General features: G+C 36.5%; 1 protein-coding gene across 4 annotated transcripts in view; it reads right to left on the bottom strand.

Annotated features, from left to right (window-relative positions):
- Positions 1–18,257, bottom strand: part of LOC102727878 (argonaute RISC catalytic component 3) — a 133,014-nt gene that overhangs the window by 72,968 nt on the left and 41,789 nt on the right. For all 4 annotated transcript variants that reach the window (XM_081818088.1, XM_006748486.3, XM_081818089.1 and 1 more), the window contains 2 exons: positions 14,630–14,838; positions 13,655–13,791 (listed from right to left, as the gene is read on the bottom strand). In XM_081818088.1, the coding sequence (XP_081674214.1) occupies positions 13,655–13,791; positions 14,630–14,838 (346 nt within the window). The remainder of the gene's footprint in view (positions 1–13,654; positions 13,792–14,629; positions 14,839–18,257) is intronic.

Raw genomic sequence — 18,257 nt, 5'->3', positions numbered from 1 at the left:
TATATAATGAGTGGTAAATAAAAGTATCTTAAGGGAAATACAACTAATAAATACCACACATTCACTGTGATGGTTTTAAAAATGCAGGAATTACAATAATAAAATGCAAGCTGAAAATGGGTTTGGCTTAAATGCAGGCTAAATCAAAAATATATTCCACATATCATTGAATCTAAGACACCAGTGATGGTAAAGTACATCAATATTTTATGTATTCTAAAAAAGAAACTTGCCAGTTAAACTGTGACAAACCATCGACTGTAAGACATCTCCCAATTTCAGAGATGATGAAATGTGAAGAAAAAATATTTCTGAGTCTTAGATTAGCGAAATTACAGTAAGTCTAATTACACAGTTGAGAGTATATTAAATACCACAAAAACAATCATTCTGAAGACAAGAGTAAGTCACATAATTAGAATTAAATTGCTCTCTCTCTAAGAGTACTCTTCACTCTTCCATTCTTACTTCCACTACCAATTTCACCTAGAGGGAATCTTTCATTTTCTCAGAGAAATGTTCCACAAACCCTGAGACTAGAATGGATCCCTGTTATATGCAATTCCCATTGTACTCAGCACTTCTCCTTCATAATACTTATATTACTCAATACTAGGCTTTTCCAGTAGATTTCAAGTTCAACAAGGGCTGTTTTGTTCAGTGCAATTTACCAAGCACAAGGGATGCAAAATCAAATCACACAGGAAAAAAAAAAGGAAACATGCGCAAGTCAGGTGGTCAGTGCAATATTTTCACTTGTTATTTTTCACAGCAGCACTAAATTTTACTGGCAATTAAGAAGTAAATCTGGGAGCCAGAGTGGCTTAGTTGGTTAAGCATCTGCCTTCTGCTCAGGTCATAATCCCAAGGTCCTAGGATCGAGTCCCTGCTCAGCAGTGAGTCTGCTTCTCCCCCTCCTTCCCACTCGTGCTCTATTTCTGTCTCTCTCAAATAAATAAATATAATATTAAAAAAAACTTTTAATTTTTACAAATCTGATGGGTGTGAAATGGAACTTTTTTTTATTTCATTTGCATTTTCCTGATTACTAATGAATTTGAGAATCTGATTTTCACGTTTATTGGTCATCTGGGTTTCCTCTTTTCTGAACTACCTGTTTTTTTTTCTTTTTTTAAAAGATTTTATTTATTTATTTGACAGAGAGAGACACAGCGAGAGAGGGAACACAAGCAGGGGGAGTGGGAGAGGGAGAAGCAGACTTCCAGCTGAGCAGCGAGCCCGATGCGGGGCTTGATCCCAGGACCCTGGGATCATGACCTGAGCCAAAGGCAGATGCTTAACAACTGAGCCACCCAGGCGCCCGTGAACTACCTGTTTTTCTTTTTCTTTTTTTTTTTTTAATTTATTTATTTGACAGAGAGAGACACAGCGAGAGAGGGAACACAAGCAGGAGGAGTGGGAGAGGGAGAAGCAGGCTTCCCGCTGAGCAGGGAGCCCGATGCGGGGCTCGATCCTAGGACCCTGGGATCATGACCTGAGCCGAAGGCAGACGCTTAACGACTGAGCCACCCAGGCGCCCTGAACTACCTGTTTTTCTATTGATATGTCCTTATATTTTGTAAACCTCTTGGTTATATGTATTGCAAATATTCTCCTAGCATTTTAACTTTGTTTATGATTATCTTTATAACATACAAGTTTTAAATTTTGATGAAGCCAAGTTTATCAGTATTATCTTTTATGATTTATACATTTTATATTTTGTCCAACATTAGAGATATTCTCTTATATTTTTCTAAAAGAATTCCAAAGTTTTGCATTACGCATTTAGGATTAAAATACACCTAGAAATAGATTTTGGATGTGATGTGGGATGCGTTTATTTTTTTCATGCAGTCAACTGTATAAACGCCATTTATTAAATATTCTCTTTCTTCAATGATATGAAATGCTGCCTGACATTTTACAAAGTTCCCATATACACATGTGGCTTATTTCTAGGCTCTGTATTCTGCTTCACTGATCTGTCTGTCCCTGCACTTAAAGCAGTGTGGAATAATAATTGTTATAGTTTTAAAATGAAGAGGGCAATTCCTCCTTCTTTATTCTTCTTTAAAATTATATTGGCTTTTCTTGGTCTTTTTTTTCCCATATAAACCTTAATACTGGGGTGCCTTGGTGGCTCAGTCGTTAAGCATCTGCCTTCGGCTCAGGTCATGATCCCAGGGTCCTGGGATCGAGCCCCGCATTGGGCTCCCTGCTCCGCGGGAAGCCTGCTTCTCCCTCTCCCCTGCTTGTGTTCCCTCTCTTGCTACCTCTCTCTGTCAAATAAATGAATAAATACATCTTAAAAAAAAAAAACAACAATATTTACTGATCAAGTTTCATGATATGCCCTACTGGGATTTTATTTAAAATTGCGTTTACAGATTAATTTTGGGAAAACTGGTATCTTACCAAATTGAGTCTTCTCAGTTTCATTCATTTAGATTTTCTCTTTTGTCTTTCAATCAAGTTTTATTTTAGAGACCTCTCAAAAATCTCTTATTCCTATGTACCTCCTTTTCAATCCAAACTCTTGATCTCATTGTATCACTCACTCCTCCAAATATTTTTCTAACTTTCCAGGATAATTTGGATGCTCCTCCTCTATGTTCTTGGTTTTATCTATTCATTCTTTGCTTGATATGACCAAGAATTGCGCTAAGCATGGAGGGTACCTACACTGGTGATTAAGATGGACAGTCCCTAGCTTTGTGGAGCTTTCATTCTAACAGGAGACAAAGAACAATAAACACTTATAATCCCGAGTGATTCACATGCTATATTACAGGGGGAGTACACTGTGCTATGGGAATACATAAAAGAAATACCTAACTGAGACTTGGGGGATGGCTGGATGTGGGGGGGGGGAGAAGGGTTCAAATACTGCTTCTCAAGGAAGTAACATGTAGACTGAAACCTGTAAGAAGAACAGAAGTTAGCAAACACAAAATAACTAAAATATCATAGTCCTGACATCCTTGCTTTATTCTAGATTTTATTGGAAAAGTTCCCACTGCTTAACTGTGAAATCATCTACTTTTTGAATATGTTGCCTCCCTTGGCTTCCCTGACACCATTTTTTGGCTCTCATACTGCCTGTGATAATCATTAACTGCTCACTGGTCTTCTTCCTTCCTTAAATGCTAGTATTCCCCATGGCTTTATCCTCCTCATTCCTGTTTTATTTAAATACTATTCCTAAAGAAGTTTTTCCATTTCTACAGTTTCAAATATGAATTTATATACTGAAGAGTTCCCAAACTTCTACTTCTAGCTCCCACCACTACAGATTTTCATATCTGCATTTCCAACTATATATTATAGTCTCTATCCATATGTCCCAGAAGATCTTCAAGCTTTGGACATATTAATATTTGATCTATTTATATATGGTATGTACTGCCAACTACTGCCAACTAACCAGCAATAGCAGATCCATCTCCCAATTCAATTGACAGAATTACCATTCACACCTGGTATGAATGAGTCACTATTCTGATTATATGTTGGTGAATATGCCCTTCTTGGAAGCTAGTTTATAATATAACACAGTCACTGAGCCTGAAGGGTTGGGAACATGAAGATTGTTTCAAAGACTGAATAACTTTGCAGGCCAGGTATATTTTTGTTTTTTTAATGCATCAACTTGGCTGGGCTACTAGTTGTTAGCTATTCAAACATTAATCTAGGTAATGCTGTGAAAGTGTTTTATAGATGTAATTAAAATCCATAATCAGTTGACTAAGTAAAGGAGATCATCCTGGATAATTTGGGTGGGCCTTGTTCAGTCAGTTGAAAGGCCTTACAGCAGGGCTGGTTCTTCCCCAAGAGAGACAGAGGAGAGCTTCCACCTATGAACAGCAGCTTCAGCCCATGCCCACGAGTCCCAGTCTGCGCTTCCTGACAGTCTATTCTACAGATTTCAGACTTGCCTCGCTAGCCCCTACAACTGTGTAAACCAAATCTCTCTCTCTCTCTCTCTAGATCTCCTACTGGTTCTGCTTCTGTGGTTGAACCTGACAAATATACCAGGTTTATAAGTTTATTTCCAAAAACAATTCCTTCAAAAACCTAGTAAACCTTCTGGTCTATTCATTTCCACTCAGGTCCATGTGCCAGTAACTATACCCAAAGTTTTTCTGGACATGGTTCTTAAACCTACTGTTTCAACTTATTCCTTATAATATGGTTCCTTTCTCTCCATCCCACATTAGACCATCACCATCTCTTACCTGAACTAGTGATTGAAAAAGCCTCCTAACTGGCTTCTGAGATTAGTTTTTTCTCCTCTATCTATTCTCCACACTGCTGCCAGAGGTCTCTTTCTGGAAAACAAATATGATCATGTCACTATCCTTCTTAAAAACTTTTCAAGTCTTCCTACCTACAGAATAAATTTGTTTTCTATTTCATTAATTTCTGTTTTAATTTATTTCCTTCTATTTGCTTTGCATTTATTTTTTATTTTTATAACTTATTGAGATGAATACTTAGGTCATTGATGCTTTTCTTCTTTTCTAATAGACATTTAAAGTTTTAAATTCTCTCTAAGCATTGTTTTAGCTAACCATACCAGTTCTGATATGTATTATTTTCATTATCATTAAGTTCAAAATATTTAAAATTTTCTTTGCAATTTATATGACCAATGGGTTATTTAGAAATTATTTAATAATATCCAAAGCCAGACTTTAAATTCCAGTAAGAAAATAGCAATTTATTTCCAAATTTTCCCATTTTCCTTCTAGAACCCAATATAGAACAACAAAGAGAATGTCTTTAAAAAGAAAAGAAAACCCCTCTACATATCTGGTGAACCCAGGAGACAGTAAAAAACTGAAATACCAAATTATAAGTGAATATGGCCCAAAGTACTTGGGACTGGTAGAACCTATACAAGGGAGAAGACAAGAAATATGAAAAGAGCCTAGAAAGGGAATAGCAAATTTTCACTCCCAGAAAGAGAGAGTCCTATCCTAACTGGGAACTGCAATATTTAGAACTGAGACTGACTGGGGGAATCTCAGAAGAAAGTAGAAAAATGAGGTATAGAAAGTGCCATGAGAATGAGTGGAGGGTGGTCTAGAAGTGACAGATCTCAGACACTAGTACTCCTTTAAAAGCAAGGCATGCCCTTTTCATCTATAATTTCAAACTTACAGAAAAGTTCACAGAACACCACAAAGAACTCCTGTATACCCTTCAAAAATTCTGTTAACATTTGAAGTAGGCAGTTTAAAAGGCAGGAGTTTTATCCGTTGGTAGCAGAAACTAGTAAGGACCTGGTGGCTAGTAGCTCACACCTCATATATATGTACATTACTAAGAAGCAAAGGAGATGTAGCTATATTTTGAAGAAAGAATCCATCAGAACAACAGAGGACAGAGGCCTTGAACAGAGAAACCTGGGAAACCACTTTGCTCCTAATGTCCTGTTCCTCTTCTCCCCACTCCAGAATCTTCCAACAGGTGGTTTGGGAAAGCTCATCTCATTCAAATATGAATAACAAAAAAGTGCTAAGTATCCGCATAAAGACACCATAAAAAAGGTAAAACAGTACAACATCCTTGACAAGGAAAATTCAACAAAAAATTATCACAAAGTAGATGAAAACCATAACACTACTTTTTAACATGAATTCAAAAACTCTCTTTTTTTAAGATTTATTTATTTTGAGAGCGAGAATGCACATGTGAGCATACGTGCAAATAGTGCGGGGGTAGGCAGGGCACAGAAGGAGAGGGAGAGAGAATCCTTAAGCAGACGCCCCACAGAGCGGGGAGCCTGATGCAGGGCTCAATCTCAGGACCCTGAGTTCATGACCTGAGCTGAAATCAAGAGTCGGTAACTTAACTGACTGAGCCACTCAGGTGCCCCATGAATTAAAAAATTCTTAATACAGCTATTAGGAAAATCTCAGAAGGGCGGCTGGCTGGCTCAGTCAGAAAAGCATGGGACTCTTGATCTTGGGGTTGTGAGTTTGGGCCCTACATTGGGTGTAGTAATTACTTAAACAAACAAACATTAAAAAAAAAAGAAAGAAAGAAAACTTCAGAGCAGAATTCAAGAACTTAGGGAAGAGACAGCGAGTCAAGAGGAAGAAGTAAAAACAAAAGTATTGCAGCTCTGACTCATGAAAGAAATGGAAAAAAAAGATTTTTAAAAGTTGAAAAATGTAAGCACATGGTAAAAATTACACTACAAAAGGCACAGTAAGAAGTAAACAAAATAGTAATGTTTTAAAAGAAAATTAAAAAATAAAACAAAAAGACTTGAACCTACATTTTCAAAGGGATTCCTTTGAAAATTGACCTAAAATGGTCAACACCGACGAAAAAATCCAGTGAAGTAAGTGTAAAAAATAATTTTAGCAACCAGACAAAAAAAGCAGGTCCCTTCTAGGGGAAAGAAAATCAAGCTGATATCATACTTCTCTACTGAACATCAATATCAGAAGACAGGAGACAAATACTTAGAAGATATTCAAGAAAGTGTAAGTCAATAATTTTATGTCTTAGACAAATAATACTTCAGGAGTAAGGCTTTAAGTAAATGGTTTTCAGTATGTTAACACTTAGCTCTTATTCATGAGCCCTTCTCTTCTTGAAGAAACAACTAAATTAACAAGACAGGGAACAACAAATGTTAGTGAGGATGTGGAGAAAGGGGAACCCTCTTACACTGTTGGTGGGAATGCAAGCTGGTACAGCCACTCTGGAAAACAGTATGGAGGTCCTCAAGAAGTTAAAAATAGAGCTACCCTATGACCCAGCAATTGCACTACTGGGTATTTACCCCAAAGATACAGATGTAGTGAAAAGAAGGGGCACACGCACCTCAATGTTCTTGGCAGCAATGTCCACAATAGCCAAACTGTGGAAGAAGCCGAGATGTCCTTCAACAGATGAATGAATAAAGATGTGGTTCATATATATAATGGAATATTACTCAGCCATCAGAAAGGATGAATACCTACTATTTGCATTGACATGGATGCAAATGGAGGGTATTATTATTATTTTTTAATGTTTTATTTATTTATTTGTCAGACAGAGAGCACAAGCAGAGAGAGCTGCAGGCAGAGGCAGAGGGAGAAGCAGGCTCCCCGCTGAGCAGGGAGCCCAACGTGGGGCTCGATCCCAGGACCCCGGGATCATGACCTGAGCCGAAGGCAGATGCTTAACCGACTGAGCCACCCAGGTGCCCCTGGAACTGGAGGGTATTATGCTAAGTGAAATAAGTCAATCAGAGAAAGACAATTGTCATATGGTTTCTCTCATATGTGGAATACAAGGAATAGAGCAGAGAACCATAGGGGAAGGGAGGGAAAACTGAATGGGAAGAAATCAGAGAGGTAGACAAACCATGAGAGACTCCTGACTCTGGGAAACAAACTGAGGGTTGCGGAAGGGAGGGGTGGAGGGATGGGGTAACTGGGTGATGGGCATTAAGGAGGGCACGTGATCTGATGAGCACTGGGTGTTATACACAACTAATGAATCACTTGACAGTACATCAAAAACTAATGATGTACTACATGTTGGCTAATTGAATTTAAATAAAAAATAAACTACTACAAAACACAGACACAGCCACAGACACACACACACACACACAAGAAACAACTGAGGACAAACTGCAACCAACAGATGACAGGAAAAATTTCAGCAAAAGGACTGACAGCACAAATACACTTAATTGTAGATTTGAGATGAAAGCAAATGGATATACGGGTGACAGAATGGAATGCAACAATTCCTAACAATGTAGGAATAATAATATATACAAATAAATCAATAATAGTGGAAAACAAAAAGTAGAATAAACTCACTGACTGTACCTTATAGTAATAGATAGGAGTCAATGTTGAAAGTCAAATATTAAAAGCTTAAAATTATAAAGAACAATAAAATAATGGTATATTTGCTAAAACTAATCAGTAAAGGAGGGAAGAAAGAAGGAAAGGAAGAGAAAAAAGCTAATATAATTGTTACTTATTAAGGAAAAAAGACACTGCTTTAAAAGAGAGAAAGAGGGGCGCCTGGGTGGCTCAGTTGGTTAAGCGTCTGCTTTCGGCTCAGGTCATGATCCCAGGGTCCTGGGATCGAGCCCCGCACTGGGCTCCCTGCTCTGCGGGGAGCCTGCTTCTCCCTCTCCTCCTCGCTTGTGCTCTCTCTCACTATCTCTCTCTCTCTCTCAAATAAATAAAATCTAAAAAAAAAAAAAAAAAGAGAAAGATGAGTGGTTAGCATAGCATATTATACAAACTTGTCCAATCACCATGTTGTACACCTGAAACTAATGTAACATTGTGGGTCAACGACACTTCAAAAAAAAAAAAAATTAGTTAAAAAAAAAAAGAAACAGGAGTATTATATGAAGGTGTAAGTATAAAGGTTTACCGCTAGTGGGAAAAATAACCCTTCTTAATATCAAAACTATTATTTAAAAAGCACACAGACCACTTGGAAGTTTCAAGAACACATATAATCAGAAAATATAAAATGATGTGACATAACTAAGACCAAGCATGTATGTCCTTCCTATCTATCCAGCTTAACTCATCCATTAACAGAAAAAAAGCTTTAGACTGACCCACAAAGCAAAACCATTCTATGCAGTCTCCAAGACAGATCTGTGATTCACAAAGTATTAAAAAAGGTAAAGGAAAGGAAAAGTTAACAGATAGGATAAGGTTCACAAATACATGGATCGTAATCCTTTCATTAGATTATGCAGACTTTTAGCTCAAAGTATAAAAAGAAAGTCACTTTATCATTGTAAAGGGTACAATTCACAATGAAGAAAACAGGTATATATAAGCCCTTAATAATATAGCAGCAACATTAAGAAAATAGAAATCACAGGAGGTATTAGGAGAAACACAATAATAATAGAATTCAAAAATTTTTCTCCCAGTGTGAGAGAACAAGTAAACAAAAATAACTCAGAAATTATCTAAAACAACATAACCAAAATGGTAAGCACTGATGAATATTCATTTAACTCTACCCTAATAATTGAATGTATGTATTTTCAAATAGCTATCGAACTTTCACAAAAATTGACTATGTATTAGACTACAGAACATACCTCAACAAATCCTTCCTGAGAGAGAGAGAGAGAGAGCTCATGCACCTGTGAGCAGGGGAAGGAGCAAAGGGTGGGGGGGCAGAGGGAAAGAGTCTCAAGCTGACTCTGCACTGAGTACGGAGCCTGATGCAGGGCTCAATCTCATGACCCTGAGATCATGACCTGATCTGAAACCAAGAGTTGGGACACTTAACCCAATGAGCCACCCAGGCACCCCTAGACTACAAAATATACCTCAACAAATTCTAAAAGGAGAAATACAAGCCATATTCTCTGATTAACAACCCACAAAACTAGAAATTTATAACAAAATTAGAAAATAAAAAGATCTTCAATCTGAAAATTTAAAAAGTCTCTCAGAATCATCATTTGGAGAAGAGGGAAAATACAAATGAAATTTGTGGTGTTTCTAGACAATAATAAAACTTCTAGGGCGCCTGGGTGGCTCAGTTGGTTAAGCGACTGCCTTCGGCTCAGGTCATGATCCTGGAGTCCCGGGATCGAGTCCCGCATCAGGCTCCCTACTCAGCAGGGAGTCTGCTTCTCCCTCTCCCACTCCCCCCTCTTGTGCTCTTTCTCTCTCTCACTCTCTCTCTCAAATAAATAAATAAAATCTTTAAAACAAAACAAAACAAAACTTCTACATATTAGAGGCTTTGGGATGTAGCTAAAATAGTGATCAGAAGAAAATTCATTGTTTTAAATAATTTCATCATTAAAAAAATGAAAGTAAATGAGTTACTAATATAGCTCAAAAAGTCAGAAAAACAACTAAAGTAACAAAGTAGAAAAAAAGTAGAGGAAAACATTTATAAAGCTAAAAGCAGAAATTAAGAATTTAGAAAACAGAGAGCTAAAAAAAAAAGTTTCAAAAGCTATTTTGCCAGGTGGCTTGGGGGAGAGGGTGTTGAAACCAGTTATTTAAACTACTGTCTCTCAAGAGTAAAATGGACAAAACACAAATACACAAAATAAGAAACGGGGGGACACCAGAGAAGTAGACACAATTTCAAAAAATAAGAAACTATGTAAAACTCTCTAAAAAATCAAATACAGATAAAATAATTTTCTAATAAGATGTAACCTACCAAAATTGAACCCCAAACTGAGCCTAAACAAATTGATTTTCACAAAATAAATGGAAGTTTTCAAAGAGCTACTACCAATCAAGCAAAACAAAACACACCATTCCACAAGATTTTATAGAATTCTACCAAATCTTAAAAGAGCTAACAATTTAAAAACTTGTACATCTTAGAAAATGAAAACTTCTAAATTTTTTATGAGATAAAAGATTAATTCAAAACTTGAAAAAGATTACACAAAAAAAGATTACAGATCAGATTAAACTTACTTTTGCATTTTGATTAAAAAAGTAAAATATTAGCAAACAGAGTACAGTATCACATGAAAAGAATCCAGAAACACAAGTCTGGTTCAATGTTTGTTAAAAAGACAAGAAATATCGTATTATTAGCTCCACTGTTCCTAAAAAGAAATCTGACAAAATTCAACATCCTTTCTTAATTAAAAGTACTTAATAAAATAGGAATCAATAGATGCTCTTATACATATACATACATATATGTATATATCATTCTTAATGTAGAAACATTGGAAGCATTCCTTTCTATGGTAAGGAATAAAAAGAGGATGCCCACTAATCACTACTGCTTAACACTAATTAGTCAATATAATCTGATAAGAAAAAAATCAAAAGTATAAAAATCCAAAGGAAGAGGTAAGCCTATCACTATCTGTAGATGAAATGATTATAACCTAGAAATGCCAAGAAAATCACTTGAATAACTACTATAAACAAAAATGGAATTCAGGGGTGGGAGGATGGGTTAGCCTGGTGGTGGGTATTGAGGAGGGCACATTCTGCATGGAGCACTGGGTGTTATGCACAAACAATGAATCATGGAACACTACATCTAAAACTAATGATGTAATGTATGGGGATTAACATAAGAATAAAAAAAATGGAATTCAGTAAGGCAGAGAGAAAAAGGTATACAGAAGTCAAAGGCCTTTATGTATGTAAACAATAACCAGTTAGAATCTATAAATCCATTTCATAGCAAAAAAAAAAAGGGGGGGGGAATATGTGCAAGATATGTGCAACTTTTACGTGAGGAAAACTTTAAAACACTCCTGAAGGAAACAAAAGTAATCTTGCACCAATAGAAAGGTACAGTGTTTTCTTGGACAGAAAAACTCAGTATCTTAAAGATGCCAATCTGTCCTAACAATTTATTTTTTTTTAAGATTTTTTTTATTTATTTATTTGAGACAGAGAGAATGAGAGACAGAGAGCATGAGAGACAGAGAGCATGAGAGGGAGGAGGGTCAGAGGGAGAAGCAGACTCCCTGCCGAGCAGGGAGCCCGATGCGGGACTCGATCCCGGGACTCCAGGATCATGACCTGAGCCGAAGGCAGTCACTTAACCAACTGAGCCACCCAGGCGCCCTGTCCTAACAATTTATAAATGTAATGAGATTTCAATAAAAATAACAGCCCATCCTCCCACACCCACTGGTGTTTCTACAGCTTACATGGTAAAATAAATAAGAATAGCCTAGAAAAGCCTGAAGAGAAATTTGAGACAAGCTCTATAAGATATTGCAAGTCATAAAAGAAACGATTGGCTACTACATTAAAGTGTTTGTGTATATGTATTTACCATCGCCCCATCCCCAAAGACACAAATTTCTACATGGCAAAATACAAAAACAAGACTGTACCAAAGGTTAAAAGACAAATAATCAGGGATAAATGCAATTCCTAACACAAGGGGCTAATCTCCTTAATTTAGAAAGCTCTCAGTAAATGAGAAACCTGAAAATCCAACAGAAAAAAAGGGCAAAAGACATAAACAAACAGCTAATAAAAAAAGAAATAAGGTGACCCTTACACATGTGAAAATATGGCCAAATGCAAAATAAAAGTACATGAGGAAATGATTTCTTGCAAATCCAATTAATAGAATCTAGAGCTTGACATTTCTAGTGGCAACAAAACAGGTAGTCTCATTCACTGATGCACAATATTTAGAACCTCTACAGAGGACAATCTGCCAATAATGATCAAAATTACAAATACGTTTGCCCTTGACCCATTAATCTTCCCTCCTGAAATCTATCCTAAAGATACATCTACATATATAGGAAACGATGTTCTGAAATGGGAAAGAAAACAGCCCTCGTGTACATCAAAAGAGGACTTCTGAGATATAGCTCCTTGGTGACATTTCCACAATAGCAGAAGCAACTGAAAACAATGCAGAAACTATGTAGTGATCTGGAAAGATCTAGGGATCCCTGAAGGAATGGCTGATTCCAGGTATAGGGTAGGAAATATAAGACGAGCCTGAAATATCCTCCTGTGTCAGAAAGCAAAAAAGCTATCAAAGACTAATAAATACAGAATTAGAAAAAATACCACTTGGTAATCGCTAGTGAAACAAATGATTACTGAATGGATTATTAGTAATTGAAAGGTTGACTGGGAGATTTACAATGGAGAGATCAGGCCTACTGATCTCTGAACCTACAGAACAATCTTAGTATCACTAAAATTGGAACCACTAGATACTGTGTGCCTCCTAATATGATACAATATGAAGTATGTATGAAGTATTCTGAACCAGAATTGAATCAAACTTCTAGGGCCAACTTTCATTTTCAGGAAATACAGGGGACAGAGCAATAAGGTAATGACACCACAAGAACAAAAGACAAATGTGGATTTTTGAATATTCTTCAAGACAAGTGGCAGAGTTTCTCTAACCAGTCAATGGCATTAAAGACAAAACAAAACAAGAAGAAGGAAATGGGACTACTGTTTAAAAGACATTATCAGCCAAACATGATACGTGGATCTTATACAAAATTTTCTTAAATACGATAATGGCATTATGACTGTGTAAGAAAACACCCATTTTTTTTTAGAGGTACATACTATAGTAGCAGAGACAAAATAACTTGCTATCTGGGATTTGACTTAGAGGAGTAAATGTAGAAAGTTTAAGGAAAGGTGGAAAATTCTTGACAGTTTGCACACAGGTGGCAGTTTATCATACTATTCTCCCTACTTTTATATATGCTCAAAAATATTTATGAGCCAAAAATGAGAATGCAATTAACACCACTATAAGCATCAGTAGTAGGTTTAACACCTGGGGTCACCATGACCAACAGACTACTTTTCCTTTAAAACATTTCATAATGAAATACTGACTTAAGAGTTAAAAGGACAAAAGTGAGATTGTTCAGATAATCATCTCAAGGCTTTTATATATGCTTTAATGTGCTTACTTCATGCTCAGTAGCATTCCAGGACAACTTCTGTGTAAAGGCTTTCTAAACAAAATGTAATAAAAACACAAAGGTTTTTCAACTCTGTCTTAATATGTGTCCAAATATTACTTCCAAGACACCAGTACATATAATTATATATAAACTGCACACATACACACACACATGCACAGATGCATGCGTGCAATACAGGAATCAACTACCCACTACAGAATACGGTTTTAGTTCCCTTACCATCAATATTAAGCATCATTTTCCACATGGCAGGTCGAACAGATTGATGGAATCCAAACCATACTTCCCTGCCCCCTCCCAGGGGGTGGTCATATCCTTCTGGAGCTGAGAAAAAGGAACGCCCCACAGGCGTATATCTACAAAAATTAAAATGTCATGTTCAGTCCTTTCCTTCCCATACAGGTATTTAAATTTGCAGAATAGGTGAGTCTAGAGCACATAAACTTAATTTATCCTAATGATGCTTATCATTAGGAATATATGAAACTAAATATTTTCCAAATTTGTGAAAGCAGAAAGCAGCCGTTCTAAATGAAAACCAAAACCAAAACAAAAACCATCAGCATCCTTTACTGAAATTCTATCATCCTTAAACTAATGTTAGTTTGGTTAAGAATAAATTTTATTTAAAATACTTTCTTAGAAACAGATGAAAAGAAACACCAGTTCCAGCCTTAGGAAATGCTAAAGAGTAAATAAATATTGATCGAAAGGCTATTTCTATAAATGTGTTTCCAAAATATATTTTTCTTTAAAAAGACACACTGATCCTATACAGGCACACAAATACAAACATACACTTGTGAGGTGATAGTGTGATTAAGAGAGTAGCAATTTCAACACAAATTGATATTATTGTATAAACAATGAAATTACCTTTAGAACAAGGGGACTTAACTAAATATGTCAGTTATTCAAGATTTACAGCTTCTAAGATAAAGGTTGGACATTTTTCTAAAAGGCATCCACACTAGAATAGCTACCTTAATGATGTGCATTCACTTTCAAAAATCAGAATTTTTTCTGTAACTTACTTCTTCTGTCAATGAACTTTTATGCATGCTATTCTTTAAATGGAGTAATCAAAACATACAACATGTGACAGTTAATCAAAGGAGGCTTGCACAACCCACTCTTGGGAAGAAAGCCTTCACACTGAAAATCTAAAAAGGAAAGAAAGCCAGAAGCACCCACTTCATGGAGGGCAGATGTCGTAGCACCACATCAACGGCATGGACAGGATTAGTGCTGATTGGCTTGTCTAATTCCAGTGGCTCAGGCAAGGTCCGTCCTGTCAGTACTTCGTGTAGTAGGTGCCAACTCACCCGAGAGACAAATTTAATCGACACCTTGAAAGGTCGATCTTTTCCACCTTCCCCAGGTAAAGTAACATCTAAATCTACCTGTTGATGGGGAAATAATTGATAAGTTGAAAAAGATAAGTACAATTATTTTTAGAAGATATTTAAGAAAAAACAGAGGAAATATAAAAACCAACCTCAATGCTAAATCAATAATCTCCGTTATACTGTTAAGCAAAAAAAAGCAAAGTACACAAGATTACAAATAGTATGCCATCTTTTGTGTGAAAAAGGAGAAAATGGGAAAATATACATTTATCTTATTTCTGCAAAAGGAAACACAAGAAGCATGAACCAGAAACAAACTGGTTACTTTCAAAGGATGGGAAGAAACAGACTGGAAGAAATAAAGGAGGAATAACAATACTGAGTATATTTTTCAGTATAGTTTTGATTTCTGGAACCATATTAAATAAAGCTTTTTTTTTTTTAAATAAAGTTTTATCAGTTAAAAAATTAAAAATAAAATCAAGAAGGATGAAATGAAAAAATTAAAATATAAACAAAATCAAATGAAACCAAATGTGTTTCAAATGAATAACCTAACCACACTGAAAAAAGGGGAAAAAAGAAAATATTAATGCAAGGAACTCTTGAACACGGTATACTGAATATATACTCAATTGGGGGTGTGGAGGAGAGGCGGGTGGTATGGTATAGCAATTCTGAAAGGATTTTATAAATGTTTTATAAATTGAACAAACGAATAAAGGCAGTGATGTTTTGAGGTTCAAAAAAGAAGGAAGATACAAATATGCAATGTGGGGAGTAGAGGAAGAATCCTGGGGGGATAAACTGAAACTTAAAGGATCAGTTTGAACTCATGATTTCCTATATATATATATATATATATATTGTATATTACACAGTAAGTAGTACTTGTGTAGGATACTTATTATGGTAGGTTCACTTCATGACACGTAATATTTATTATATATTGTCTCTTTTATTTGCTTATTTATATATTTTTATTTCCGATCTCTGTCCATTTTAGAAACACCTATACCCCAGCAGCATGAATACATACCCAGATTTTGGTTTCTAAGTTGCATCCCCCAACTAAAAGACACCATTGCTCCTTTGAGAAAGGGCCAGTTGCATGGCTGCAGCAGGGAAAACATAAGAGGAGCCTGGATCATCTTGTGCCAGAAAGTAAGGAAGTACTCAAAAAAAGTGTGTAGTGTAAAAAGGAAACAGGAACCAGCTTAAAGGGGCTCCCAATGGCCAAATCTGGGACAACTGGGGCAGTGAAATAAATAAGGATAAATAAATTAGGGAAAAGAAAATGCTCTCCGTTACAGTCAATACCAACTAATAAATGTAGAAGGAATGACAGAATTAGAAAATCACCATTACTACATAGTAATAATCCTTCCAAGCAAGAAGCATCAATTACTTAAAAATCTATTGAGAAACAGGATCCTTAAAGTATCTCCTATATCCGGGAGCCTGGGTGGCTCAGTTGAGTAAGTGACCAACTCTTCTTGATCTCGGCTGGGGTCATGATCTCAGGGTGATGAGACTGAGCCTGCATAGATAGGGTGCCCTGCTCAGCAGGGAGTCTGCTTGAGATTTTCTCTCTCCCTCTGCCCCCCACCCCCTGGCTCCCACTCTCTCTCTAAAATAAACAAATTTTTAAAATCTTAAAAAAAAAAAAGTATTTCCCACATCAAAATTAAAAACTTTTTAGGGGCGCCTAGGTGGCTCAGTAGGTTAAGCATCCGGTTCTTAAGCTCAGCTCAGGTCCTGATCTCAGTCAAGGTCGTCAGTTCAAGCCCCATGTTGGGCCCCACCCTGGGTGTGGAGCCTACTCAAAAAACAAGAAAAAACAAAACCAAAAACACTTCTGTGCATCAGAGGACATGATCAACAAAGTGAAAAAAAAAGGAAACCTACAAAATGTGAGAAAATATTTGCAAATCATGTATCTGATAAGAATATATAAAGAATCCCTAAAACTCAACAACAACAACTAATCCCAATTTAAAAAATGAGCAAAGGACGAAGGTACACAAATGAGCTCATGAAAAGATGCTCAACTCACTAATCATTAGGGAAATGCAAATCAAAACCACAGTGAGATATAATCTCACACCCATTAGGATGGTTACAATCAAAAAAACCCCCAGAAAACAACAAGTTTTGGCAAGGGTGCAGAGAATTTGGAACCCCTGTGCATTGCTGGTGTGCAAGTAAAATGGTACAACCACTGTGGAAAACAGTATGGTGATTTCTCAAAATGTTAAAAATAGAATTACTACTTATACACAAAAGAACTGAAAGCAAGAACTGAAAGAGATATTTGTACACCCATGTTCACAGCAGCATTATTTGTAATAGCCAAAAGGTGTTCATCAACAGATGTATGGATAAACAGAACGTGGTATATACACACAATAGAATATTATTCAGCCTTAAAAAGGAAGGAAATTCTGACACATGCAACAACATGGATGAATTCTGAGGACGTAAGGCTAAGTGAAATAAGTCACAAAAACACAAATATTGTATGATTCCACTTAGATGAGGCACTGAGAGTAGTCAAAGTCATAGAGACAAAAGGTAGAATGGTGGCTGCCAGGGGCTGAGGGGAGGGGAAAATGGGGACTTAGTGTTTCATGAGTACAGTTTCAGTTTTATAAGATAAAAAGAGTTATGGAGATAGAGAGTCGTGATGGTTGTGAATGTACTTCATGCCACTAAAATGTACATTAAAAATGGCTCAGATGGTAAATTTTATGTTATGTGTATTTTACCACAATTAAAAATAAAATCTCCTCACAAACATAAAGAGAAAAAAGAAAAACTTCACAGGAGAAACCTGGCAGATACTAGCTGGTACCTTAACCAAGTGATCAAACTTAATATCACCATTAATGGAACAAATACATATTAACGCCTCCTGATATGATCCACTGATAAGGAAAGAATACTTGTGTAATTATTTCTGCCAAAAATGCTTAATCAGAATCTAATCAAGAGAAAACCAGACAAACCCAGATTGAGGGACAGTCTACAGAACAACTCATCTGTAATCTTCTACCATGTTAATGTCATGAAAGGAAAAGAAAAAGGCTGGGAAACTGTTCCAGAATAAAGAAGACTAAAAAGATGTGGTATCTTGGGGCACCTGGGTGGCTCAGTGGGTTAAGCATCTGACTGTTGATTTCAGCTCAGGTCATGATCTCAGGTTTGTGGGAGTGAGCCCTGCATTGGGCTCCGTTCTCGATGGGGATCTGCTTGAGAATCTCTCCCTCTCCCTCTGCCCCTCCCCACCCTGCTCATGTGCTTGCTCTCTCTCTCTTTCAAATAAATAAATAAATAAATAAATCTTTTTTTTTTTTTTGAAGATTTTATTTATTTATTTGACAGAGAGATAGACAGTTAGTGAGAGCAGGAACACAAGCAGGGGGAGTGGGAGGGGGAGGAGCAGGCTTTCCGCCGAGCAGGGAGCCCGATGC

The sequence above is a fragment of the Leptonychotes weddellii genome, chromosome 4, assembly GCF_054177405.1.
Source record: "Leptonychotes weddellii isolate Sample4059 chromosome 4, ASM5417740v2, whole genome shotgun sequence".
NCBI lineage: Eukaryota > Metazoa > Chordata > Mammalia > Carnivora > Phocidae > Leptonychotes > Leptonychotes weddellii.
Note: the sequence above shows the minus strand (reverse complement) of the source record. Positions and strands in the feature narration are given on the sequence as shown.